The sequence below is a fragment of the Pleuronectes platessa genome, chromosome 17, assembly GCF_947347685.1.
Source record: "Pleuronectes platessa chromosome 17, fPlePla1.1, whole genome shotgun sequence".
NCBI classification, from domain to species: domain Eukaryota; kingdom Metazoa; phylum Chordata; class Actinopteri; order Pleuronectiformes; family Pleuronectidae; genus Pleuronectes; species Pleuronectes platessa.
This window is the reverse complement of record NC_070642.1, coordinates 23,224,606-23,251,938: the sequence shown is the minus strand read 5'-3', so window position 1 is coordinate 23,251,938 and position 27,333 is coordinate 23,224,606. Positions and strand designations below refer to the sequence as shown.

The 27,333-nt window shown below is 50.0% G+C and overlaps 3 protein-coding genes across 6 annotated transcripts in view; 1 reads left to right on the top strand and 2 right to left on the bottom strand.

Annotated features, from left to right (window-relative positions):
* The first annotated feature begins 653 nt into the window (after nucleotides 1-653).
* On the top strand, nucleotides 654-19,882 carry cdc42bpb (CDC42 binding protein kinase beta (DMPK-like)). Of its 4 annotated transcripts, XM_053445346.1 has the most exons (39): nucleotides 654-822; nucleotides 2,840-2,931; nucleotides 5,473-5,556; nucleotides 5,641-5,736; nucleotides 6,326-6,474; nucleotides 6,962-7,055; nucleotides 7,133-7,333; nucleotides 7,549-7,797; nucleotides 7,887-8,121; nucleotides 8,291-8,398; nucleotides 8,521-8,654; nucleotides 8,768-9,010; nucleotides 9,210-9,320; nucleotides 9,420-9,664; nucleotides 9,755-9,860; nucleotides 9,956-10,080; nucleotides 10,184-10,289; nucleotides 10,384-10,446; nucleotides 11,240-11,388; nucleotides 11,476-11,573; nucleotides 11,910-11,989; nucleotides 12,242-12,316; nucleotides 12,413-12,484; nucleotides 12,985-13,090; nucleotides 13,294-13,430; nucleotides 13,518-13,657; nucleotides 13,766-13,847; nucleotides 13,936-14,152; nucleotides 14,318-14,380; nucleotides 14,655-14,896; nucleotides 14,977-15,331; nucleotides 16,530-16,627; nucleotides 16,714-16,798; nucleotides 17,387-17,504; nucleotides 17,610-17,727; nucleotides 17,884-18,114; nucleotides 18,596-18,704; nucleotides 18,793-18,848; nucleotides 19,200-19,882. In XM_053445346.1, the coding sequence occupies exons 1-39, from the start codon at nucleotides 654-656 to the stop codon at nucleotides 19,311-19,313; spliced, it is 5,355 nt and encodes a 1,784-aa protein (XP_053301321.1). In that variant the 3' UTR covers nucleotides 19,314-19,882. The 4 variants fall into 4 exon arrangements, with proteins under 4 accessions (XP_053301321.1, XP_053301322.1, XP_053301323.1 ...); XM_053445347.1 differs by lacking the exon at nucleotides 10,384-10,446; XM_053445348.1 differs by lacking the exon at nucleotides 17,884-18,114.
* Nucleotides 19,883-21,216: 1,334 nt separating this feature from the next.
* gpr132b (G protein-coupled receptor 132b) lies at nucleotides 21,217-23,852 on the bottom strand (the record flags this gene model as incomplete). The annotated part of the gene is given in 2 exon segments (XM_053445350.1): nucleotides 21,217-22,743; nucleotides 23,570-23,852. Coding segments are annotated over 2 exon segments (1,347 nt in total). The 3' UTR covers nucleotides 21,217-21,658.
* A 488-nt stretch (nucleotides 23,853-24,340) lies between these two features.
* The window catches only part of vipas39 (VPS33B interacting protein, apical-basolateral polarity regulator, spe-39 homolog), a gene marked incomplete in the record, with an annotated part of 5,525 nt that continues 2,532 nt past the window's right edge, over nucleotides 24,341-27,333 (bottom strand). The window contains 14 exon segments of the mRNA XM_053445340.1: nucleotides 24,341-24,427; nucleotides 24,497-24,601; nucleotides 24,679-24,768; nucleotides 24,842-25,018; nucleotides 25,112-25,153; nucleotides 25,241-25,375; nucleotides 25,456-25,531; nucleotides 25,611-25,684; nucleotides 25,766-25,793; nucleotides 26,449-26,551; nucleotides 26,670-26,703; nucleotides 26,795-26,887; nucleotides 26,975-27,031; nucleotides 27,177-27,241. Coding sequence (XP_053301315.1) covers nucleotides 24,407-24,427; nucleotides 24,497-24,601; nucleotides 24,679-24,768; nucleotides 24,842-25,018; nucleotides 25,112-25,153; nucleotides 25,241-25,375; nucleotides 25,456-25,531; nucleotides 25,611-25,684; nucleotides 25,766-25,793; nucleotides 26,449-26,551; nucleotides 26,670-26,703; nucleotides 26,795-26,887; nucleotides 26,975-27,031; nucleotides 27,177-27,241 — 1,100 coding nt within the window.

Genomic DNA, 27,333 nt, shown 5'->3' with positions numbered 1-27,333 from the left:
ATACATATATATATATATATATATATATATATGTATTATATATATATGGCAGCATCAAACCTAAAAGAGCTGATATATATATGTATTATTAATGTAGGTGAGGAGAATTGTATAACAGTAGTCGTAAACGAAGGAGGTGTTTTATTGTGAAGCCCTCCCGCACAGGAAGTGTGTGATGGTGTCCAGCTTGTTGAATCCTCCGTCAGGATTCAGCCATATTCCCCGGAGCAGCTCCACCGGCTGTCGGCTCCGAACTGACCCGAGACCTGCTAATCCTCCGCCGGTCGCCTCCTGGTTCCGACGGACATTTTAAACAAGGCCGCGCTCGGCCCGCAGCTCCGGGACACGTCACTGACAGCGAGCGGCGGACATGGAGCCGAGGACCTGAGTCCAGATTTACGGGATTAGACCGGATGTGGAGCGCGGAGCGACGCGGGCCTGCAGCCTGAGCGGCTCTTAGCGCGACGGAACCCGGCAGAGACACCGACACGCAGCGGCTCAAAATGTCCTTTCCCCGGAGCTAACGAGCTAGTTGCAGCTAGCAGCCTGCGCTCGGGCCACTCGGCAGGAAGCGGCCCCGACACTCGGACCCAGCGGCCGGGGCTTGTCGTCGGAGACGCAGCGGGAGCGGCGGGCGCTCGTCCCGGGCCAGGATGTCGGCTCAGGTCCGTCTGAAGCGGCTGGAGGAGCTGCTGCTGGAGCAGCGCGCGGCCGGATGTGTGAGCGTGGAGGCGCTGCTCGACCTGCTGCTCTGCCTCAGCTCCGAGTGCTCCAGCGGGCCAATGAAGAGGGAGAAGCACATCACCGACTTCCTGGAGTGGGGTGAGTCCCGCCCGGGCCACAGACCGGGCCACAGACCGGGACACTGACCGAGACACAGACCGGGACACTGACCGAGACACTGACCGGGACACACACCGAGATACAGACCGGGACACACACCGAGATACAGACCGGGACACAGACCGGGACACAGACCGAGACACAGATCGGGCCACAGACCGAGACACAGACCGAGACACAGACCGGGACACAGACCGAGACACAGACCGGGCCACAGATCGGGCCACAGACCGGGACACTGACCGAGACACTGACCGGGACACAGACCGGGACACAGACCGAGACACAGATCGGGCCACAGACCGAGACACAGACCGAGACACAGATCGGGCCACAGACCGAGACACAGACCGAGACACAGACCGGGACACAGACCGAGCCACAGACCGGGACACAGACCGAGATACAGACCGGGACACAGACCGGGACACAGACCGGGACACTGACCGAGACACTGACCGGGACACAGACCGGACCGAGACACAGACCGAGCCACTGACCGGGACACAGACCGAGATACAGACCGGGACACAGACCGGGACACAGACCGGGACACTGACCGGGACACAGACCGGACCGAGACACAGACCGAGCCACTGACCGGGACACACACCGAGATACAGACCGGGACACAGACCGAGACACAGATCGGGCCACAGACCGAACCAAGATACAGACCGAGACACTTACCGAGACACTTACCGAGATACTGACCGGGACACTGACCGGGCCACAGACCGAGACACAGACCGGGCCACAGACCGGGACACAGACCGAGACACTGACTGGGACACTGACTGGGATAGTGTTTGAGGGACAGTGTTGGATCACGAGGGACAGTGTTTGAGGGACAGTGTTGGATCACGAGGGACAGTGTTGGATCATGAGGGACGGTGTTTGAGGGACAGTGTTGGATCATGAGGGACAGTGTTGGATCATGAGGGACGGTGTTTGAGGGACAGTGTTGGATCATGAGGGACAGTGTTGGATCATGAGGGACAGTGTTGGATCATGAGGGACGGTGTTGGATCATGAGGGACAGTGTTTGAGGGACAGTGTTTGATCACGAGGGACAGTGTTTGAGGGACAGTGTTGGATCATGAGGGACAGTGTTGGATCATGAGGGACAGTGTTTGATGGACAGTGTTGGATCATGAGGGACAGTGTTTGAGGGACAGTGTTTGAGGGACAGTGTGGTTCCTTGAGGCACGTCAGGTTTTCCAGGTTGACTTGCGAGCTGTGAGATGTCGGCTTCAGGGACACAGAGGACGGTGGATCTTTGTGGGACACCAAAGTTTCCCAGAGTTATCAAAGGACTTTCAGGTCATTGAAGAGTCCCTTGATCAATATATTGATTAGAAGTTCCTCACTATCCCACTTTGACCCAGTTTGTCCTGGATCAGTCTGTCCCTCTCAGACATTGTCCAGTTGACAGCAGCTGTCAGTCTCTGATCGACCTGTAAACTGATCACCACATGTTGTTATGATCAGATCATCGATAACATCTGATCCCACGTTGAGTCCAGATTCGTCCCCAGTTGTGGGACTGGTCAGATTGAAGTCACATGATTAATGATCAGAGTCATGGACCCTTTTCTGTCCATCAATTGTTATTTTGATTTGAGATTTTCCTGGTCACATGTCACTCACTAAGGTTACCGATTTATATTTTACAGATAACAAGGGCACTGACCTAGTTTTTATTACATGAACATAGCATGTGCATAACACGAATATAACATGTATACTTGTCAGTGAGAGGTTTTATATAATGTATTTATACTTGTGACATGTGTCATATAACATGTATATCACATGTATTTAACATGTATATCACATGTGTTTGTACTTGTGTTTGTCAGTGAGACCCTTCACCACCACAGTGAAGGACATGTTTAATATAACATGTCTATCACATGTATTTAACATGTATTTAACATGTATATAACATGTATTTAACATGTATATAACATGTATTTGTACTTGTGTTTGCCAGTGAGACCCTTCACCACCACAGTGAAGGAGCTGAGGCTGCACAGGGATGATTTTGAGATGCTGAAGGTGATTGGACGAGGAGCTTTTGGAGAGGTAAGACTTCCTGTTGAACTTTGACCCACGCATCACATTTCCACTAGGTTTCCTCATGAGCGTCTCAGATGGAGGACGACACTGGTGATGTAGGTCGCGTCACTCGATGGTCATGAGTGATGTCAACTTTGTTTTCGTGACATCACTCGACACAGGCACAATTTTCATCCACCATTTAGTTTGAACATGTTCTTCTCACACGTGCTCCTAAATACATGTTCACTTCACACACATCTGTTTGAAGTTGACTTTTATTTTGGTAGATGTGATTAAAACATTTGCACTGTTGACTCATTAACGACAGGAAGTGGTCCAGCTCAGCTTCCTGTAAAACGCAGGAAGTAGAATGTGATCAGGAAGCTTTTCCTCCTTTGTCCTCACGAGAGGATGTCGTCTGTTGAGAGTTCAGCTGCACAGCGTCAATATGAAGGAGACTGTGAATCTCACATCAGAGCTAAAGAAGGATTCAAGTGGAGAATCTTTACTGATCAACTTTGATAACCAGCTGAGAACTAAATGACTGAGGACTGGACTCAAAACCACACTGAACATCCCAGTAACAAACTGAAACCACAGGCTGATCCAACTGGTGTGGATTTCATCAAGTCATCAAGTGACTCAGTGGGTGTGGCCTCCTCCTGCCTCCATGTTCTCCTGACAGCATCTGGACATGATGCTCCTGAGGTGTCGGAGGATGGAGTCCTGGGTTTCTTCTCCAAGACCTGGATCACCACCTCCTGGACCTGGATCATCACCTCCTGGACCTGGATCACCACCTCCTGGACCTGGATCACCACCTCCTGGACCTAGATCATAACCTCCTGGACCTGGATCATCACCTCCTGGACCTGGATCACCACCTCCTGGACCTGGATCATCACCTCCTGGACCTGGATCATCACCTCCTGGACCTGGATCACCACCTCCTGGACCTAGATCATAACCTCCTGGACCTGGATCATCACCTCCTGGACCTGGATCACCACCTCCTGGACCTGGATCATCACCTCCTGGACCTGGATCACCACTTCCTGGACCTGGATCATCACCTCCTGGACCTGGATCATCACCTCCTGGACCTGGATCATCACCTCCTGGACCTGGATCATCACCTGCTGGACTGTGGAGGGACGTGGTGGCGTGGGATGCACCGACACATGACGTCCAATAGGTGCTCAACTGGATTTAGGTCAGAGGAACATGAGGCTCAGTCAATGGCATCAACACCTTCTTCATCCTGGAACTGCCGACACACACTGGACACAGGAGACGTTGTCCTGCACCAGGAGGAACCCAGGGGCCAGGGCACCAGGATATGGTCTGACAGTCGCTCTGAGGATTTCCTCCTGGTACCTAACAGCAGTCAGGGAACCGTGGGCTGGGACATGAAGGTCTGTGTGACCCTCCCAGGTTCTGCCGCCTCAGACCTTCACTGATCCACCAAACTCCTCATAGATGATGTCACAGCAGCTTCTCGTTCACCAAGACGTCTCCAGACTCGTTCACACCTGTCACTTATGCTCGGTGTGAACCAGCTCTCATCTGTGAGGAGAACGAGGCTCCAGTGGTGGACCTGCTGGTCCTGGTGTTCTCTGGTGGATGGAGCTGTGAGCTCAGGTCCCACTAGAGGACGTCGGCCCTCATGTCTCCTCATGGAGTCTGTTTCTCACAGTTTGGTCAGAAACACACCAGGAGTCTGCAGGAGATCATTTTGTAGAGCAGTGGTCCTGCTCCTCCTCCTCAAAGGAGCAGATACCTGCTGCTGGGTTGATGCTCCTCTACTGTCTCCTGGTGTCTCCTCCAGGCGTGTGTGTCTGTGTCTGTGTCTGTGTGTTTCCACATACCAGAGGAAAGGTGTGTCGGAGCCACACCTGCTGCCTGAGGATAGAAACACACTACTGTTTGTGTACGGGCGGCTGTGGCTGAGGGGTAGAGTGTTCGTCCTCCAACCTGAAGGTCGGCAGTTTGATCCCCAGTCTGACCCACCTGCATGCCGAAGTGTCCTTGGGCAATCCTCAAATTGGTCCCCACAAATACAGAGAAACCAAAACCATAAACACACAGAGTGACTAGAGGCTCAGACACATTAACTTAGTTTGTGTTCAGGTTCGGGACTCGGGACCCGGCCGGGTTCACGTGAAGAATCGAGTTCAGGATCAGGTTTAGAATCGAGTTCAGGACTGAGGTGTGGCCCTCAGCTCTGTGGGCGGTTCACTCAGGTATTTCATGTGAAAACACAAACGCATCAGAGAAGCACCTGAGGTCTGACTGGTCAGGTGATGTCAACCAGCTCAGGTGTCTGTCAGCCAATCAGGTGCTTGAACGCTCACATACCTGGGAGAGACTTCAACATGTTTGAACTGGAGACGAACCACATCACTGAGTGTGAGAGGACACACCTGAAACCTGGTGCACCGGGTGCAAGTGGTGCACCCTATCAAACCAAAACAAAGAGTCCCAGAGGAACTGGAAGTGAACTGTCCCCTTGTGTTGATGTGTCTCTGTCTGTCTCACTCTGTCTGTCCCGTCTCTCTCTGTCAGGTGGCCGTGGTGAAGATGAAACACACAGAGAGAGTTTACGCCATGAAGATCCTCAACAAGTGGGAGATGTTGAAGAGAGCAGAGGTGAAGAACACGCCTCTAACATGCTAGTGTTGGATTGTTGTCTTCTGTTTACATGTTTCATATGTGAACGTGTCCTCTGTGCAGACTGCGTGTTTCCGTGAGGAGCGTGACGTCCTGGTGAAAGGAGACAGTCAGTGGATCACCACTCTGCACTACGCCTTCCAGGACGACAACTACCTGGTGAGTCGTCGTGACGCCACAGGACGGCTGACCTGAGATCTGCATGTCGGTCGTTTCCTGTCGGTTCCGTGCTTTGTTCCCCGGCTGCATGTTCTCCCTCCTCACGCCCTGCTGACCTGCGCTCACTGAACGCTAACAGTAAACACCAACACTAAGTTATCAGGACGCGTACAGGACTGATGTTTACTTTGTGTTTTTTTTAATTTGCTCTGTAGTTTATGACTCACATATTTAAACACATTGAAAAAACAAGACGAGACACAGCAGGCACATCCAGGACGTCAGGTTTAAAGATTCTGGAATGATCCGGATTCATGATCCAACACCATCGACTCATAACTAAAGATACACAGGTTCATCCTGCAGATGATGACACAACACAGTGCTCTGACTTAGTTTTGCAGAAGAAGCGTTTATCCAGGAACATGAATATGAACTCAGCAGGTTTTTATAAAGTTCTACATGTAAGTGAACAGGAAACGTCAGAGGAACAGAACCCTAACCCTCTTTCTTTGTGTGTGTGTGTGTTTTGATGACTTGTTCTGTACTACCTGGTAACAGATTACTCTGTGTTGTACTTGAACTGCAGTACCTGGTAATGGATTACTACGTTGGTGGAGACCTGCTGACTCTGCTCAGTAAGTTTGAGGATCGTCTTCCGGAGGACATGGCCAAGTTCTACGTGGCAGAGATGGTTCTCGCCATCCACTCCATCCACGAGCAGAACTACATCCACAGGTGAGCTCCACTGGTCTTCATGGTAACCTCAGTCCTGTAGACCAGGGCCGGTTCCAGTTCAAAGTCCAGCTCGTGTGTTCCAACCCGTTCTATCAGGAAGCTCATTGTCCCAGAATGCACTGCACACCAGCAGGCAGATGACATCATGTGCTGCGTTTATACAAAGAACGACTGACTGGAAATTCACTCTGTAATGACGACACACACACACACACACACACACACACACACACACACACACACACACACACACACACACACACACACACACACACACACACACACAGTCTGAGTGTGTGTGTGTGTGTCAGAGGAAGCGGCCTCTTCCTGAGAGCAGTGTCCTCTGGGAAACGTATATCCTGCTCAGCCTCCTTCCTGCTCAGACTCTCGGCTGTCGGGGGGGGGGGGGGGGGGGGGTATAGGATTATTGAACAGGTCTCTGATGTCTGAGCTCGTCATGACAAACATGATCTGATTTCTTTTACAGAGATATTAAACCTGACAACGTCCTGCTGGACGTCAACGGTCACATCCGTCTGGCCGACTTCGGGTCCTGTCTCCGGATGATGGAGGACGGCACGGTAACGCTCATTAACGATAACCTGACTCGTGCTGCAGAGCTGAAGGGAAGCAGGTTCAGTTCATGGTCTCTCTGCAGGTCCAGTCCTCGGTGGCGGTGGGAACTCCGGACTACATCTCCCCTGAGATCCTGCAGGCGATGGAGGACGGGATGGGACGCTATGGACCTGAGTGTGACTGGTGGTCCCTGGGAGTCTGCATGTACGAGATGCTGTACGGAGAAACGCCGTTCTACGCAGAGTCGCTGGTGGAAACTTACGGAAAGATCATGAACCATGAGGTGAGAATCACTTTACTGAGGCACATGGTGATGTGGTGTGAACAGATTTGATCTTGTTCACACTCTCTACGTCTCAGCTCGTCCTCATTGCTGTTTCCAGGTCGTCTGTTTGTCTCCAGAGTCTCGTTCCACTTCTTCTTTTCTAAATCTGAACTCGCCTTGCTCCTCGTTTCTGGCTCCCGTCCTCCTTGTCCTCCTTGTCCTCCTTGTCTCAGGAGCGTTTCCAGTTCCCCTCCCACGTGGCCGACGTGTCAGAGGACGCCAAAGACCTGATCCAGCGCCTGCTCTGCTCCAGAGATCATCGGATCGGTCTGAACGGGATCTCCGACTTCAAGAGCCACGCCTTCTTCACTGGGATCAACTGGGACAACATCCGGTCGGCTGAGGCCCCCTACATCCCCGACGTGTCCTCGCCCACTGACACATCCAACTTTGATGTGGACGACGATGTCCTCAAGAACCCGGTGAGGACAATGGTTCCCGCCCCAACTGCGAACCATGACACCCCCCCCGCCCTCAGTGTCATGACCTAATTTACATCTTTGTCTTTCAGGAGATCGCCCCCCTTGTGTCTCACACTGGTTTCACTGGTCAGCACCTCCCCTTCGTTGGCTTCACCTACACCACCGACAGCTGCTTCTCCGACCGCAGCTCCGTCAGCGGGGCAGGGCACAGCCGCCGCCAGGAAACGGAAGGAGGGGTGGGGGGAGGTGAAGAGGTGGAGGCGTTTGAGAGGAGGATCCGCCGTCTGGAGCAGGAGAAGCAGGAACTGAACCGAAAACTGCAAGGTGAGGAAGACACTGTCCGACCTGCTTCACATGAGTCACTGTGTTTACTGTCCTGACCCGTGATCCTGACCTCGGTTCCTTACACCCTGACTTCTGTTCCTCCCCCTGACCCTTGACCTCTGACTCTTGACCCCTGATCTCTGATCCTTGCTGACCTCTAACCCTGCAGAGTCGACTCAGGCGCTGCAGGCCCCGACTCGAGGAGGAACTCTGACCCGAGACAAAGAGATCAAGAAACTGAACGAGGAGATCGAGCGGCTGAAGAAGAAGCTGGCAGGTCAGAGGTCACATGACTCTGCTGTAGTAACAGTGGTGTTGTCATGGTAATATTAGAAAAGTTCTAGTGGTCCTATTTGAAACTGTTCAGGTATTGAAGCTCCTCCCCCTGTGCTGTTGCAGACTCTGATAGGCTGGAGCACCAGCTGGAGGAGGCGGTCACACTCAGACAGGACTATGAGAGCTCCGCCTCCAAACTGAAGAGTGTGGAGAGACAGGTGAAGACACTGAGACAAGAGAAGGAAGACGTCCATAAGGTGAGACACCTGGACACGCCTGCATGTCCCTCACCTCCTCTCTCGCCATCTCCTCTTTCCTCCCTCTCATCCCCCCTCTCTCTCCTCCTCTCTGTCTCCTCCTCTCTGAGCAGCAGCTGTCCGACTCTCTGGAGCGTCTGAGGAGTCAGACCAAGGAGTTGAAGGAAGCTCACTCTCAGAGGAAGTTGGCGGTGCAGGAGTTCTCAGAGCTGTCGGAGAGGATGTCCGAGCTCCGGACCTCCAAACAGCGTCTGTCCCGTCAGCTCCGGGACAAAGAGGAGGAGATGGACGCCCTCCTGCAGAAGATGGAAGCCATGAAACAGGAGATCCGCAAGACCGAAAAGAACCGCAAGGAGGTGAGTGTCCTGAGGGGGAGGTGGGGGCAGGTGGTTGAAAACTCTGGAGAGGATGTAGGTCGACCTTGAATCGAGTTATTAAAGTCTGAATAAAGAGCTTTCAACTCTTTATTCATCATCCCCAGGGGGCGCTGTCTCAGTGAATGTATGACACTGTGGGTTTCTGAATCAAAGGCTTGTGTGTGTTTTGGTTTCTCAGCTGGAGGCTCAGCTGGACGACACCAAGGCCGAGGCCTCGAAGGAGAGGAAGCTGAGGGAGCACAGCGAGGTCTACTCCAAGCAGCTGGAGACGGAGCTGGAGAGCCTGAAGGTCAGAGGTCACACAAACACATGTTCTCCTAAACACACATTAACTAACCCACACCCCTCACACACTGAAAGGTCATTCTGGCTCTGGTTCTGGTTTCAGTCTCAGCAGGGTCGGGGAGTTGCCGTGGGGGGGGCAGAGTCTCAGCAGGAGCTGTCCCGTCTGAAGGCGGAGCTTGATAAGAAGGTTTTGTTCTATGAGGAGGAGCTGCTGAGGAGAGACTCCGCCCACTCCTCAGAGATCAAGAACCTACGCAAAGACCTGCAGGAGTCTGAGGGGGCGCAGCTGGCCGCCAACAAGGAGCTGCTGCAGGTCCGAGACAAGCTGGACAAGGGCAAGAGGGACAGGTGAGTCCCGAACCAGGTGTGAAAGACGGACTGGAGAGTCCTGAACCAGGTGTGAAAAGAGGGACTGATCCAGGTTTGTGTGTCCTGCAGACAAACGGAGATGGATGAAGCTGTTGTGACTCTGAGGGAAAATTTTGAGCGAGAGAAAAATCTGTTGACGGTAGAAAACAGGAAAATGACAGTGGAGACGGACAAGGTGACACAACTACTCAATGCACCACAACACAACAACACAGTAATCATATTACTGCAGTACTGATACAGTGTGTGCATTGTTGTTCTGGTGCTCAGTTGTGTGCGTTCGTGGACCAACTGACGGCTCAGAACCGTCAGCTGGAGGACGAGCTTCAGGATGTGTCGTCGAAGAGAGAGAGCGTCGCTCACTGGGAGGCGCAGATCGCTGAAATCATCCAGTGGTGAGTGTGTCTGTCAAACAGGAACTGTGGTCTACCACGAGGGGAAGCTCCACCCTCAACGTGTGTGTGTGTGTGCGTGTGGTGTGTGTCTCTCTCTCTCCAGGGTGAGCGATGAGAAGGATGCTCGAGGTTACCTTCAGGCTCTGGCCACCAAGATGACGGAGGAACTGGAAACACTACGCAGCTCCAACCTGGGGACCAGACCTCTGGTAAAACACACACACTAACACACACACAATGACAAACACACACACACACACACACACAGTAACACATGATTGTTCTTTTAAACTGCCACCTCAGCCTGAGTCAGGAGTGGCCACACCCCCTTGGAAGCCCTGGCCTCCTATTGGTGGAGACAGCAGGGTGAGTGTCTGTTAACACTTCCAGCCAATCAGGACTCATTCTAGACATTATGGACTTAGTTGAAGAAGCCTGCATGGCTATTGGCTCGCATGACTGCCAATCATAATACATCTGTGTTTCCATGAAGTCTGGAGAGTCCAACGAGAATATCCAATCATCTTGAGGAACACATGGAGACGGGATCTGATTGGATGTTATTGATTCTGTTGATCTTGTGGTGGGGGGGGGCGGGGTCTTCTGCACACCTTGCTGCAGGAGGAGTGATTGCATCCGTTTGTCCAATGAGATCTTTCACATCTTAATTCAGGAATTTACATTTAAAGATTGAAAGATGATTCTCAGAGTTCAGTTCCTTCAGTCCAGAATCGTGGAGCCAGGTTCATCATCAGACTGTTACTGGGCCATTATCTACTGGTTCTGAACAAACTGGAAACACAACAGAGCACTGAACTGGATTCTGAGTCAGATTTGAAACCATTGTGATGAAATCAGGATGTTGAAGGAGACCTTCAGCGTTTTGGACCAACAGGAGTTCAGAGTCACCGTCCTGTCCTCCAGTGACTCCAGCAGGGGGTCCTGGACAGGCTCGGGTGAAGAACCATATGATGATGTCATGTCCCCCAGCAGAAACGCCATTCATCAGGTCACATAGGATCACATATCATGGTCACCTGACTGTTTTGGCTGCTCTGATTGGCTGTCTGCTCCATCTGTTACTGATCATTAATGATAAGTGTTGTCACCATGATGGTTGGGGCTCTGACTCACGGTGGGGGACATGTCCTCCTCTTAGGACCCGCTGTGGAAGATGCGTCGCAGTCAGAAGTTGGACATGTCGGCTCGTCTGGAGCTTCAGTCGGCTCTCGACGCTGAGATCAGAGCCAAACAGCTGGTTCAGGAGGAGCTGCGGAAAGTCAAAGCTGCCAACATCAACCTGGAGAGGTCAGAGGTCACACACACACACACACACTCAACCGTCTCACCCATCCTACCTGTCTCACACATCCCACCTGTCTCACGTGTGTGCAGTAAGGTTAAGGAGTCGGAGGAGAGGAGCAGGGAGATGGGGGAGCAGATGGAGGATCTGAAGAAGGAGATGGAGGAGAGTGGTTCCCGATCAGACAAAGGTGAGACTCTCTCTCTACGACACACAGCTCGGTTGAGTTCCGTCGACTGAAACCTACGAACACACGTTTTAAAGTTTCAGCTCTTCAGAGTTTCAAAGATCAGTCGGAGCTGTCACGATAACAAGTACACAAAGACTTTATTTATATCCAGCACAGCACTGAGGATGTTCACATGTCGTTTGAAAACATTTAGTTGATTAATGAAAATGGTCCTGAAATTGAACCCTGAGGGGCACCATATTTAACAAGCTGTGTGTTTCTGGTCTTTACATCAGATCTGATAACAATAAGTAAAAGTATACAAATTGTGTGTTTTATCTGTCTGTCTGTCTGCAGGTCTGAAGCTTCCGGATTTCCAAGACTCCATCTTTGAGTATTTCAACACGTCACCCCTGGCTCCAGACCTGACCTTCAGAGTGAGTCTTGTGATAACCAGTGTATCTGCAGCACTCTAGTACTACTGCTGTCGACTATTTCATCAACTAATCCAGTAATCGGATAAGAAATACTTTTGTGTGTTTGAGTGTGTGTGAGTTGGTAAATAGTATTACTGTCATAGCATTAATATGACTGTAGTAGTATTACTGTTGTAGACACAAACATAACACACTTGTCAACATTATTTACTTGTGTTTTTGTCTCCAAATGTTGTTTTTTTTCATTTGCAGACCTCAGACATAGACTCCACCCACCAGATATCAGAGACCACGCCCCCCTCCCCCTCAACCACATCTGAACACGAGGTCAGTCTAGCACACTTACACACACAAAAACACACACACACACACACACACACATGCACTGAAGTGTTGTTCATCAATGAGTCTTTGTTTCCACAGGAAGTTAAAGCAGCATCATTCCCAGCAAGCCCCTCCCTCACCTACCAGAGCTCAGCGATGACCACACCAAAGGTGAGTCACTGTTTCTTCAGGTGTGATGTCACCTGTGGGGGTGGGGGGGGGGGGTGACACCTGTAAAACCAAATCTTTTTGTCATAACCCAGCTCGTTCACTCCGCTCTGCTTCGGCTAACCGGCTCGTTGCTCCTCACTGCTAAACACTCATCAAAAACACGACTGTTTGCGGTTCTGGCTCCTGATTGGTGGAATGAGCTCCCCATTGACATCCGGACATCAGAAAGTTTACACATCTTCCGCCGAAAACTAAAAACATACCTCTTCCGACTTTACCTTGAATAAAAAAAAATAAAAAAATAACAACTTTTGAAACTAACACTTTAGTAGCACTTAAATGGCACTTACTTATAGCACTTTGTAGTTTTGCTTTATTTTGAAGAAATTGTACTTTCTTGATTCTTGTCGTCCTTGGTATGTACCCTCGGGTTTGAATGCACTTATTGTCGCTTTGGATAAAAGCGTCAGCTAAATGAAATGTAATGTTTGTGTTTTCAGCCCAAAGCTCATCAGCTGAGCATCAAGACGTTCTCCAGTCCAACTCAGTGTACACACTGCACCTCACTGATGGTGGGACTCATCCGCCAGGGCTATGCCTGCGAAGGTACACAACACAAACACACATCAGGTGCACAACACCACCAGAGCTGCAGCTGAGCATCAGTCTGAACGACACACTGCACCTGCTTCAGTTTACTTGCTGATGTAGAGAGAGTTAAATGTGTCTGTGTTTGTGAGTTTAGGTGTATGTTTGTGTGTGCAGGTGTGTTTTGGTGTGTTCAGTTGTGTCTTCCTGTGTCTCTGCAGTGTGTTCCTTCATCTGTCACGTTTCCTGTAAAGACCACGCCCCCCTGGTCTGTCCAATCCCAGCAGAACAGGCCAAGAGGCCTCAGGGCATTGACGTCCAGAGAGGCATCGGCACTGCGTACAAGGGATACGTGCGGGTGAGACCACTGGTGAACTGGAGACAGAACCACAGAACCACAGAACCAAGAATCACAGAACCAGACTAACTCGTTTCTGTCTGTCAGATCCCTAAGCCCAGCGGCGTGAAGAAGGGCTGGCAGCGGGCGTTCGCCGTGGTCTCTGACTGCAAACTGTTTCTCTACGATGTCCCAGAGGGGAAGTCCACGCAGCCGGGTGTGGTGGCCAGCCTGGTCCTCGACCTCAGGTAACCTGTCTGTCCACTTACCCCACATCAGGACATCTTGGACAAATAGTCCTGAAAGGATTCAGGTTGTTGGTGCAGGTTTAAAAGATATTTATGTTCTCTCTGCAGAGATGAGGAGTTCTCCGTCAGCTCTGTCTTGGCATCAGATGTGATCCACGCCACCAGGAAAGACATCCCCTGCATCTTCAGGGTAGGAGACCCTGTCCCTTTTGACCCCTCACTGGCTGACCTCTGACATGTGGTCCCTCCTGATCGTGGCTGTTGTTTGTCCTGATCAGGTGACATCATCGCAGCTGGTTTCGCAGATCTCGTCAGTGTCTCTGCTGGTCCTGGCAGAGAGTGAGCTGGAGAAGAGGAAGTGGGTCCGGATCCTCGAGGGTCTGCAGAACATCCTGACCAAGAACCTGCTGAAGAGCCAGCCAGTCCACGTTCTGCACGAGGCCTACGACGCTTCGCTCCCGGTCATTAAGACCACGCTGTCCGCCGCCGTGCTCGGTCAGTCGACTGCTCACTACTGCCACCTACTGACAGTCTATTAGTGCCATGCTTTGTTTGGTGTGTTCCTGTGTTGAGTTGTGTCTGGACTTGAGAGAAGGTTGTGGTTGTTTTATTGGTGTTTGTCTGATGAGTGATAAGTGAACTTGTTTCCTCTGGTTGCAGATCGAGAGAGGGTCGCTCTGGGAACAGAAGATGGACTGTTTGTGGTGGAGGTCACCAGAGACGGTGAGATGGACAATTCATACATTACATTTCACATGTCACACCCTGTTAAAGCCCCATGAGATGAATTGTAATTTGTGAATATGGACTATACAAATAAAATTTGATTGATTGATTTAGCTTATTGTAAATCGCTTTTGTCCAAAGTGACTAAGTGCATTCAACCACGAGGGAACAAACCCAGTCAAGAAACTACAATTTTACAATACATGTGTATTTTAATCAACGTGGTCCTTAACACGTGACCCGGGTCTTGTGGTTGTCTCTCTCTCTCCAGTGATCGTGCGAGCCGTCGACAGTAAGAAGGTTTCTCAGATCGATTTGATCCCGATTGAGAAAATCGTGGCTCTGCTCTGTGGTCGGAATCGTCACGTTCACCTCCTCCCCTGGGCGGTGCTGGAAGGCGCAGAGCCTGCCTTTGACTTTAAGCTGGCAGAAACCAAAGGCTGCCAGGCTGTGACCACAGGGGTCCTCCGACCTGGAGGCCCCGCCTGCCTGCTGGCTGCTGTCAAACGCCAGGTCAGAATAAAGACTCTTAGAACTACTGCTCATCCGTGGTTCTGGTTCTGATCCTGAAGCTTCTGATTTCATTTCTCCAGGTTCAGTGCTATGAGATTACTCGTGCAAAGCCCCACCATAAGAAACTGTGGGAGGTTCAGGCTCCCGGCGTGGTGCAATGGTTGGGCATGGTGAAGGAGCGGCTGTGTGTCGGGTATCCTTCGGGCTTTGCTCTGCTGGCCCTGCAGGGCGAGTCTTCTCCCATCAGCCTGGTGAGCCCCGGTGACCCGTCGCTGGCCTTCCTGTCCCAACTGTCCCTGGACGCACTGCACGCCCTGGAGGTCGGATCCAGTGAACTGCTGCTCTGCTTCAGCCAGCTCGGCATCTACGTGGACGGACAGGGCCGCCGGTCCCGGACCCAGGAGCTGATGTGGCCGGCCACGCCCCTCGCATGTAGTACGTTAGTCCTTCTGGTAATGACGTCATAAGAGAAGATCAGACAGGCGTAGACGGGTGTCAGGTCAGTGTAGACGGGTGTAGACGGTTGTCAGGTCAGTGTAGACAGGTGTAGACGGTTGTCAGGTGAGTGTAGACAGGTGTAGACTGTTGTCAGGTGAGTGTAGACGGGTGTAGACGGTTGTCAGATGAGTGTAGACAGGTGTAGACGGTTGTCAGGTGAGTGTAGACAGGTGTAGACTGTTGTCAGGTGAGTGTAGACGGGTGTAGACGGTTGTCAGATGAGTGTAGACAGGTGTAGACGGTTGTCAGGTGAGTGTAGACAGGTGTAGACTGTTGTCAGGTGAGTGTAGACAGGTGTAGACGGTTGTCAGGTGAGTGTAGACAGTTGTCAGGTCAGTGTAGACGGGTGTAGACGGTTGTCAGATGACTGTAGACAGGTGTAGATGGTTGTCAGGTGACTGTAGACAGGTGTAGACGGTTGTCAGGTGACTGTAGACGGGTGTAGACGGTTGTCAGGTCAGTGTAGACAGGTGTAGACGGTTGTCAGGTGAGTGTAGACGGGTGTAGACGGTTGTCAGGTCAGTGTAGACTGGTGTAGACGGTTGTCAGGTCAGTGTAGACGGGTGTAGACGGTTGTCAGGTGAGTGTAGACAGGTGTAGACGGTTGTCAGGTGAGTGTAGACGGGTGTAGACGGTTGTCAGATGAGTGTAGACAGGTGTAGACGGTTGTCAGGTGAGTGTAGACAGTTGTCAGGTCAGTGTAGACAGGTGTAGATGGTTGTCAGGTGACTGTAGACAGGTGTAGACGGTTGTCAGGTGACTGTAGACAGGTGTAGATGGTTGTCAGGTGACTGTAGACGGGTGTAGACGGTTGTCAGGTCAGTGTAGACAGGTGTAGACGGTTGTCAGGTGAGTGTAGACGGGTGTAGACGGTTGTCAGGTGACTGTAGACGGGTGTAGATGGTTGTCAGGTCAGTGTAGACGGGTGTAGACGGTTGTCAGGTGAGTGTAGACAGGTGTAGACGGTTGTCAGGTGACTGTAGACGGGTGTAGACGGTTGTCAGGTGAGTGTAGACAGGTGTAGACGGTTGTCAGGTGACTGTAGACAGGTGTAGATGGTTGTCAGGTGACTGTAGACAGGTGTAGACGGACTGTAACAGGTACAGAGGTGTGAAACGTGTCCTTGTCTATCCAGGCTCAAACTCGTCCCACCTGACGGTCTACAGTGAGTATGGAGTGGACGTCTTCGATGTACACACCACTGAGTGGGTCCAGACAATCTCCCTCCGCAAGGTAACCAATCACAGCCCAGCGTTTTCTGGAACAAGCCAATCACAGTGAAGCAGTATGTGAAGAGCCTGTCGTGTCTCTGTCCTCAGATCAGACCTCTAAATGTCGAAGGAACATTAAACCTGCTGAGTTCAGAACCTGCTCGACTGATTTACTTCAGTAACACGTCCTCAGGTAACACACACTCGAACACACACCTGAACACACACCTGAACACACACCTGAACACACACCTGAACACACACCTGAACACACACCTGAACACACACCTGAACACACACCTGAACACACACCTGAACACACACCTGAACACACACCTGAACACACACTCGAACACACACTCGAACACGCACCTGAGCACACACCTGAGCACACACCTGAACACACACTCGAACACACACCTAAACACACACCTGAACACACACCTGAGCACACACTCGAACACACACCTGAACACACACCTGAACACACACCTGAACACACACTCGAACACGCACCTGAACACACACCTGAACACACACCTGAACACACACCTGAGCACACACCTGAACACACACCTGAACACACACCTAAACACACACCTGAACACACACCTGAACACACACCTGAACACACACCTAAACACACACCTGAACACACACCTGAACACACACCTGAACACACACTTGAACACACACTTGAACACACACCTGAACACACACCTGAACACACACCTGAACACACACCTGAGCACACTCTCTGTCTCCACCTGTCTTTCCTCAGAGGGCGACCTCACCATCCCGGAGACGTCGGACCACAGCAGGAAGTTGATGGTTCGAACTCGCAGCAAGAGGAAGTTTCTTTTTAAGGTTCCTGAGGAGGAGCGACTTCAGCAGAGGAGGTGATTAAAAAAGAGACTGAGTGAAATAAAACGACTGTAAAATACAAATAATCATAAAATATATTGAGTTCACACTGTTGAGCGCAGTTCACTTGTGTGTTTCAGGGAGATGCTCAGGGACCCGGAGCTCAGGTCCAGGATGATTTCTAACCCGACAAACTTTAACCACGTCGCTCACATGGGACCAGGAGATGGGATGCAAGTTCTCATGGACCTTCCTCTGGTAACTCCTCCTCCTCCTCTCCCTCTTCCTCCGCCTCCTCCTGCTCTTTTCTTCTCTTCCTTCATGCCGGCACGATCTCCTCCTTCATCTTCAGACAGATCTGTTCATCACACTGACTCCTCCTCTTTTCTCTCCTCCTCCTCCCCGATTGGTCAGATTGGTGATGGTGCCTGCCTCTCGCCCTCCCCCTCTCCCTCTCCCTCTTCCTCCTCCTCCCGTCACACCCTCATCTCTCCTCCCTCCAACTTTGAGCACGTCTATCACATGACGTCGGCATCGGCCGGCGCCTTCTTGCAGAAAGACGCCTCCTCTTCCTCCTCCTCCCAGCAAAGCCTCCTGCAGCCCTCCTCCTCTTCCTCCTCTCCCTCCATCTCCTCTTTGGGAAGGGTAGGCCACCTCTCTATCTCCCTCCCTCACTCCCTCCCCCCAGTGGTCAGCTCAGGTAAATGCTGCGTTCAGGTTCAATCATGTGACACAGAGACAGGTGAGTTGTCATCAAGGTGACAGGTTGTGTGGCAGATGAGACTGGTTCTAGTTTAATAACAGGAAGTGAGAGCGGCTGGATTCTCACTATTGATTATCCAGCTGAGTGTTTTCTTTATTGATTGGTTGACTGATCAGTAAGAGTCAATCACCACAGAGAACTGTTCATCTGTTGTTCAACTCATCACTCAATCATCTCAGGAACTACACATCCCATGATCCTCTGCTGCAGAAGCACTTTAGCAGAGGCTCAGTTTATTAAAATGTTTGTGAGGGGGCAGGACCTTACACAGCCACAGGGGGCGCTGCAGATCAGCCTGTACATCCACACTTTATTGGTTTTTAATTTTGTATTGTGTGTGTCTGTGTGTGTCTGTGTGTGCAGAGTGTGATGCCCTCCTCTCAGGAAGACTCATTGAAAGATAAGCCCCGCCCCCTGTCCAGTATCTCCCGGCAACACAGAAGCAAGACGCACATCACCCGCACCGCATCAGGTACACACACACAAACTCACACATACAGACACACACATTGACCTGTCTCCAGTGATGTCATCTGAGATCCTGGTTTCTATTGGTTCAGATTTTGGGGGTGGAGCTCGTAGCGTCTCTGAACTCGACCAGGACCTGGACCGAGAGGTAAGCCGTCGTGATGACATCATCTAACTGTCCAATCAGAGAACTGCTTCATCGTGCAGGCTCCACAACGTTTGATTTATGTTCATCCAAAACTTTGCACTCAGCTTTTGATTGTGTTTTAAAAAAGTCTCTAAACTCTGGAGTGAATCGAAGTGAAGTTCTGTTCAGGTTCTAATAACTTGAGTGTTGGTGAAAGTGTAAAGTGACCAGAGAACATGTGACATGGAGCCCGGCAGTCATGTGACATAAGAGAGAGAAACTGAATGAGTTCATCAGTGAATCAGTTTTGACTTTGGTTTGATGTGTTTCTCTGTTCCCCCCCCCCATGTATTTTGAATGTCTCTCTCACAGCCGGACTCAGACTCGACCAAACACTCGACTCCCTCTAACAGCTCCAACCCCAGCAGCCCTAACTCGCCCCACCGCAGCCGCCTCACCCTGGACAGCCTGGACTTTGAGCCCTAAGGCCCCGCCCCCTGCGCACATGAAGGGCTGAGGCAGCCAATCAGGCTGCAGACTGAGACATAACATTTTACTCTGATGATTTTATTGTGACGGGATCAGTCTGAGCTTCCTGCTGCTTTTACTTTTTGGGATTTTACCTGCTGGGAAGCCCCACCCCCTGATATTAACCCCGCCCCTGCTGACTGCTGCTGTGTTGACCTTTACTCTGATTGGCTCCGTGGGACCAATCTCCTCCTCCTCGCCCCTACAGAACTTTGAGCTGAGCTTTAGCCTTTAGCTGCTGAGGTGGAACAGCCTGACGGAGGGAGGTCTCCCTCTGATGGAAAAACACTGTATGAAATGACGTTAAAGTTTTGTTAAGTTGCACATCTTCATCATTTTCATCGTTGTGGTTGTAGAAAAATTCTTTAATTTTGTGTCAGTGATAATCTTTCCCGACCCCGCCCTCTGACTTCAGGTGGGCGGGGTCACACCTTAACACTACTGCTTCTTCCAGAATCACCAGGTAAAATGTTTGTAACTAAACGTTTAGCAGCCGAACACAAACACAATAAAAGTATCTGAAGAGCCTTTGTCTGAACCGGGACATTGTTCACACCAGTTCACACCAGTTCACACCAGTTCACACCAGTTCACACACTATTTACACCAGTTCACACACTATTTACACCAGTTCACACACTATTTATACCAGTTCACATCCCGTTTACACCAGTTCACACACTATTTATACCAGTTCACACCAGTTCACACACTATTTACACCAGATCACACCAGTTCACATCCCGTTTACACCAGTTCACACACTGTTTACACCAGTTCACACACTGTTTACACCAGTTCACACACTATTTACACCAGTTCACACACTGTTTACACCAGTTTACACTATTTACACCTGTTCCCTAGGGTTGGGAATCGAAACTGTTCCAAATTAGACCCGGGTATGAATTTGGTTCTGCTTATCGTTTCTAAAGTGCAAAGAAGCTGTATGTATCTTCCAGGACCTGCCTCGGTCCCAGGTCCCGAAGCAGCCTGTCCTCAGGTTGAGACCTTGACGAGCAGAAGACAGTTTGCACATCGGAGCGGAACAGTGGACAAACGGGACAGCGTTCGATGTCCTGCGGTCCCGAGTGTGTCCTCTTCAGCTCGTTATCCACAGATGGTTCAGCTGCTACTGATCTGTTATAGAATATGAGATTATAATTCATCACAGGTGACAATTATTGATGTAACATTAGTTTATAGAGACAGAACGTTTTCTCCACAGAAACAACTTTGTGTTGTTTAGTTCATTTAACGCATTTTCAACAATATCTCAGTTTCTACTCATTTACACAGTTAAAGACGTGAGGCTGAGAGCAGTGGTGTAATGTCGCCTGTCTACCACTAGGGGTTACCACTGCTGTGTAACATGAAGCAGAGCTACTGTAAAGATATGATCCAAACATTTTACCTCTTATTTTACTGAGGATCAAACTGTTTAATAAAAATCAGAGCAGAACAAACATCCAGAACAAAAGAACATCTGGTAAAACATCTGGGATGTTTCATTGTGAAGACGCAATAAATGTCTAAAGTTTTACAAACTAAACTTTATTCTGTTTTTGAGATTAAAGGTGTGATGTCACTGGCTCCTCCTCCTTCTGGCTGAAGACATGATTTATCTAATGTCCACACACAGTAGACAATTTACTTGCTGTATGATGTGGAAATTCTAATATCCACAGATCTGCAATTTTATAAATTGGAAAATTCATATTATCTTTATCATTCTTTTTAGTTTTTTCTCAACACATTAACTGTGATTATGTCTGCAATGGAAATGTGATGCATGCTACGCTGCTCTTCTAATTGACTATCATGAAATATATGTTTAGCAAAAAAAGAATTAAGAAAAAAATATATATCCACACACAGTTTAATAAACACAACTTCCTGTTCACACCCACACACAACTTCCTGTTCACGTCCAAACACAACTTCCTGTTCACGTCCAAACAACTTCCTGTTCACACCCACACACACAACACAGCATGCGTTGTCTACAATTATTCTGAATAATTTTGACACAGAACAAACGTGATCACTATAATAATAGTTTACTGTTTTAATTAAATTGTCTGATTACAAAAAGAAAACAAAATACTTTAAAGTTCCTGATCTCCTGAGGATGAACCCCGTCAGAACAAACCAGACAAGTTTAGATCCACGACTGTTCAGAATTTAGGGACCAGTAGAGTCCAGAAGGATCAGTCAAGTCCAGAAGGGACCAGTAGAGGCCAGAAGGGACCAGTAGAGGCCAGAAGGATCAGTCAAGTCCAGAAGGGACCAGGAAGGTTCTGTTAGGAGCCCGGAGGTCTTCCTCCTTGTTGCTCCTTGGTTGCTGCATTCAGCTCTGAGGAGTTCTTGTTGGACTGGATCTGGATCTGGCTGCTGTCGGGCCTCGGTCTCAGACGGGCCTGGTCCTGGACCTGCACGAGGCCTCGCCTCAGCTCCTTGCGGATGTTCTCACTGGACAGGACGTAGAGGATGGGGTTGATGGCGCTGTTGACGGTGGACAGGCCCAGGGAGATGGTGTAGGGGGTGTACATGGTCTCCTCGAACCGACAGGTGGCGTCCTGCGGCCGAGTGAAGTGGAACATCACGGCCCTGACCAGCAGAATCAGATGGTACGGGGCGAAGCAGACCAGGAACAGGAGGACCACGGCCACAGCCAGCCAGCGGACCCGCTCCTTCTGCTCCCGCCGCAGCCCCGTGCTGCGCTGCACGTTCACCAGGACGCCGCGGTTCGTCACCGTCAGCAGCAGCAGTGGGATCAAGAAGCCGACGATGAAGCGAGCGTAGTTGAAGCCCATCACGGTGGGACTGGTCTGACTGGGCTCGAAGCAGCGCTGGTCTCCCTCGGCAGCGTCGCCCTCACTCATGGTGAAGACAGGAAGGTGTCCGGCCGCCACCAGCAGGACGATGGCGAGGGCGATGAGCACGGCCAGGCGCTGCCGCCGCAGGCCTCGGGACTCCAGGCTGTAGACCACGGCCACGTAGCGGTCGCAGGAGATGCAGCAGAGCAGGAAGATGCTGATGTACATGTTGTTGAAGAAGATGTAGCCCGTGAGCTTACACATGGCCGAGCTCCAGGGCCACACGTGACCCTGGCTCACGTAGTGCGCCCACAGAGGCAGCGTGAGCAGGTAGGTGAGGTCACACAGCGACAGGCTCCACAGGTAGACCCCCAGCACGTTGCTCCTGCTCACCTGCAGCCAGGTGAGGTAGAGGGTCAGCAGGTTGGCCGGCAGCCCGACCAGCAGCACCGCGCTGTACAGCAGCACCAGCGGCAGGCGGCCATCGTCGAACGGCAGCTCACACGCCAACAAGGAGCTGCCATTGATCAGAGGAACTGAGTCGGTCACTGGAAGCTCGTGCATGATGTCTGCAGACAAACAGACAAACAAACAAACAGACAAACAGACAAACAAACAAACAAACAAACAGACAAACAAACAAACAGACAAACAAACAAACAGACAAACAAACAAACAGACAAACAAACAAACAGAGTTCAACAGCTGCTCAACATCTGGTTGTCTAAAGTGATTCAACCATCGAGAAGCAAAGAGAACGAACGCCTGACGTAGTGTGTGTGTCCATATTGTTATTGTTATTGTGTAAGACTCACAAACGCACACGATTGTGAAGAATCTGTTGAGCTCTGATTGGCTGATTATCTGTGACCTCATTCAATTTCAGTCCTGATCAATAATTTAACTTCATAAAGCTGTGACTGACAGCAGCGTCCAATCACATGCAGCGGGTGTAGCAGATGGGCGGAGCAGAGCTTTAATAATTCATAGTTGACCTCGTTACATCTGACAAATCAAAACACTGAATATTAAAGAAACATTGTTGCTACGGAAACATCATAAGTTGTAGAAAAGGTATTTTTAAAGTAAATTCAACCAAATTCAAGTTAAACACACTTGATTTTAAATCACACAAAAAACACGAAAAGTAAATATGATCACAATATCTACCACAATAATCTCAATAAATAGATAATCTACTATCAGTGGACTCTATATAACAATCAGTATATTTATAATCATGGCTGTTGCTATATATCAGAATTCAGTTTGTTATTGATTAGTTTCACATGTTTTATAAACAATGAATATATATAAACACCTAATTATATAGAATATACGGAAGCAGAGTTAAAGCAGTGATATTTATTTGTATTATTAAAAGTGAAGTCTCACCTTTGTCGCGTGCATCCTCCCTCGTGTGTTGACGTGTCTGCTCAGCACATCCTGGGCGTCTCCTCTTTTGTCTTCTCCGTGCTGTGATGTCACAGGATGTCACATGACGTCCCGCAGAGCGACGACTCCAGATCACGTGACAACACACGCTCATTATTAATTCAAATTCATTAATAATCAACAAAAATAACAGAATAGGATGAGAAAAATGTGTCTCTGTGCAGAGAGTTCTATAAACAGCATGTAAAATACTGGATGACATAAAAGACACATAAAAAGTGTGTGGGGGGGGGGGGGTTCAGAGTGCAGGAGAACGTGTGCGCTCGGTGTTTGGAGGGAAACAGATTCTACCACAGCTTCACAAACAGGAAGTGCTGTGGTCCCATGCAGAGGAACTGGAGTCTTCTGGTTCGCTGAGAGGGAACAGGTATTCACTGACTTCCTGTTTGACCTTTGACCTGAACACTAACTGGGAGACCAGTGAGGTCCAGTGGGTTCCACTCAGCTGCTGACGAGCCGGACAAACTGATCCTGGTGCAGCCAGAGCTTCTGGATCTCAGCCCGCTGCAGGTCCTACCACAGAGTGTCCTCTGTCTCCTCTACATGAACATGAGAAACATTCAAATCCATTTTACAGGTTTAAATAACTTTATTGTTCTTGTAAAAAAAAAAAGGAATGTGTTTGTTCCTGTTGTCATGGTGATGGACAGTCTTCAGGGCCACACCCTTGTGTGTGTGTGTGTGTGGGGGGGGGGGGGGGGCAGCGGCTGTGTGAGACCGGTCCGTCTCTGTGGTGTGGCGGGGGGGGGGGGGGGTGTCTCTGCAGTGTGGGGGGGGTCAGTTCTTCCAGCGGATTTGCTGAAAGAGAAGAAGAAGCAATGAGGTCACATGACGAACATGATGAAGACGAGCGCCCCCCCCACTCACCGGGTTCTCCAGCAGCTCTTTGATCTTCGTCTCCTCGGACGAACCTTTCTCCACCTTCCCTCGGTATCCTAGCAACAGCTTTCGGTCCTTCAGGTCCCGGTACGTCTGATTGGCCGAGAGAAACATCACATGATTAACAGAGAATCATCCAATCACAGAGCTTCACGTGCAGCGGGTCTCACGTTGATGACGATGTCGTGACACTTCAGTTTCTGGGCCAGAGCGATCCGGGTGTGGGCGTCGTCCACCAGGGCCACGTACTCCTGCAGCACCTGTCAATCACACAGCACAACTGTAAAGGCTCCTCCCACCTCAGCTGCTTCCACGTTGGCCCCGCCTCCTCACCTGTGTGGGGGCGGAGTTCTTCTGCAGGACGTCCACGACCCGATGGAAGCTGAGAGGGGATTTCTTCTTGGTGAAGCCGAGCCAGTTCCTGCAGCTGAACAGAGCGTCCACGTCCGACCACGCCTTCAGCTTCGCCCGCGCCGCCAGCGCCGTCACGAAGAACTGCTTCTCTGAGATCTGAGGTGGAGAAGCGTCTGAGACACGGTTGACACAGATATGATTGAAATGTTCGATAGGTTCAAAGAGTTCTGTAGAGATGGCCGCTCTCACCCTGAAGGTGTGACGGATGTTCAGTGGACCGCTGAACGTCCCCTGAGGAACAGAAACCTTCCATCATTCCCTGCTCACTGTGTTTATCTGTATTTCATACCTCCATGTTTCTTCATGTCTGTGAAGGACCTCCGGCTCGTGGTAGTGGTAGAAGCAGCAGTAGTACAGGGTGGTGATCAGCGGCATGTTGAGGATCGAAGCTCTTCTGGGAAACTTCTGGAAGATCTCAGACTTCCCTCCACGCTCTGCCTGCCCGTCTGCGGCCTGACAACAACACAGTTGTTTACTGTTGACATGAAGCGTGAAGAACAAACAAGATGTCGGGACGTGGACCAGGTTCGAACCTCGATGACGATCTGTCGCTCCAACAGGGTGAAGTGGTCCTGAACGTGGGCCGAGTCCTCGGGAGAAAACGCCAGACTGGAACCAACAAACCACACGGGACGTCACACCAGGACCTGACTGCAGTTCAGTCTGCCGGCCTGCAGGGGTCACTCACCTGAGGCAGCTCTTCAGGAAGTCCCGCCTCTTGTTCTCGTCTGCGATGCCCAGGTGCTCTTTGTACTGCAGCAGCTGTGTCCATGGAAACAGAAGGGACATGACATCAGCATCCTGTCAGAAAGAGGATGGAGGCGTGAGACACGTCCTACGTACCACCATGTCCTCGGTCCGGCCCAGGCTCCTGTCCAGGTGGAACACAGACAGACACAGGGTGAACCAGGGCTCATTTTGGCAGATATTTAGTTTAGTCTTTAGAAGAAAATGCTAATTAGTCACATTTAGTCATTTTTATCCTTCTTAGTTTTAGTACCCTAACCTTCACTATCAAAAGAGCCATTTTACCCTCTTCCCCCAAATGAAATGTGTCTGGAGCCACAAAGCATATTTGATAACAAAGCTAATAAAGTTTAATATAAAGTTATACTATACTAAACTATAGCTTGTTGCATTTATGAAATTATAGAATGACAATAAAAAAAACTGTTGACATGTTACAAAAAATGAAAAACACCAAATGCTTATGAAGAGGAGATGTTTTCATAAGCATCATGAGGAGTAACATCATGATGTTTTAAAAAATGATTGTGACTCAGTCGACCACCAACATTTTCATCTCGTCAATGAAAGTTGAAATAGATTTAGTCGTAGCTTCTGTTTTCAAAGATCCGTTTTCGTTAAGTCTTCGTCGTGGGAAAAAGGTCGTTTATGAAATGAACACTGGTGTGAACAGACCTGGGAACCAGTGTAAACTGGTGTGAACAGACCAGGGAACCAGTGTAAAGAGGTGTGAACAGACCAGGGAACCAGTGTAAACTGGTGTGAACAGCTGAGAGCACCTGAGAAGCTCCAGCAGCAGCTTCTGGTCTCTGGTTTCACTCAGATAGTGGATGAAATGTCTCAGAGCCGTTTGTCTGGACTCCAGCTCCCGAAACAAAACCTCTGAACACAAGAACAAAGAGTCAGAGAACTGACCCAAGATCAGAACGGGTCCAGGGTCTGAGCTGACTGACCCAGGATCAGAACTGATCCAGGGTCTGACCGACCGCAGCCGTCTCACCTTTACTCAGAGTCCTCTTCAAATAAATCAAGATCTGTAAAACAAACATGGTCATTTGTCTGAATGAAGTTGTTGATAAAGTTTACAGATTCAAGTTTCATGAATGTGTTTGTAAATAAAGTTACAGCCGTGATAACGTTTCCATCGTGAGCGCTGACGGAGAAATCCAACAGCAGCAGTTTGTCCTGAAGAGACCGAAACTTCTCCAGAGACACCGTCTGGAACACAACACAGTGAAAATACACAACTTTATATACTGTATACTACACTTTACACCTAATACTATACTGTACAGGTGTACTCACCTTTCCTTGCTGCATTCTGTGAACTGTCTCCTCAGGCGACCAATCACTGACATAGTCCTGACATCCACACAATGACATCATCATTAGTGAGAAGATACAACGTCTGGATAATCTGATGTCGCCAGATTACCAGTGTGTCATCAGATTACCAGTGTGTCATCAGATTACCAGTGTGTAATCAGATTACCAGTGTGTGTGTTACCTTGTATTCAGATTTAGGTTTCCGGAGCTCCGGAGCGTAGAGCCTGGCAGACGAGTCGCTGGGCGCTAAAACACAAACACATGAAAAAAATCTGCTTCCATCTTTTCCTCGTTAATCCACTCGTCACTTCTTCCAACCATCTCTCTCTCTCTCTCTC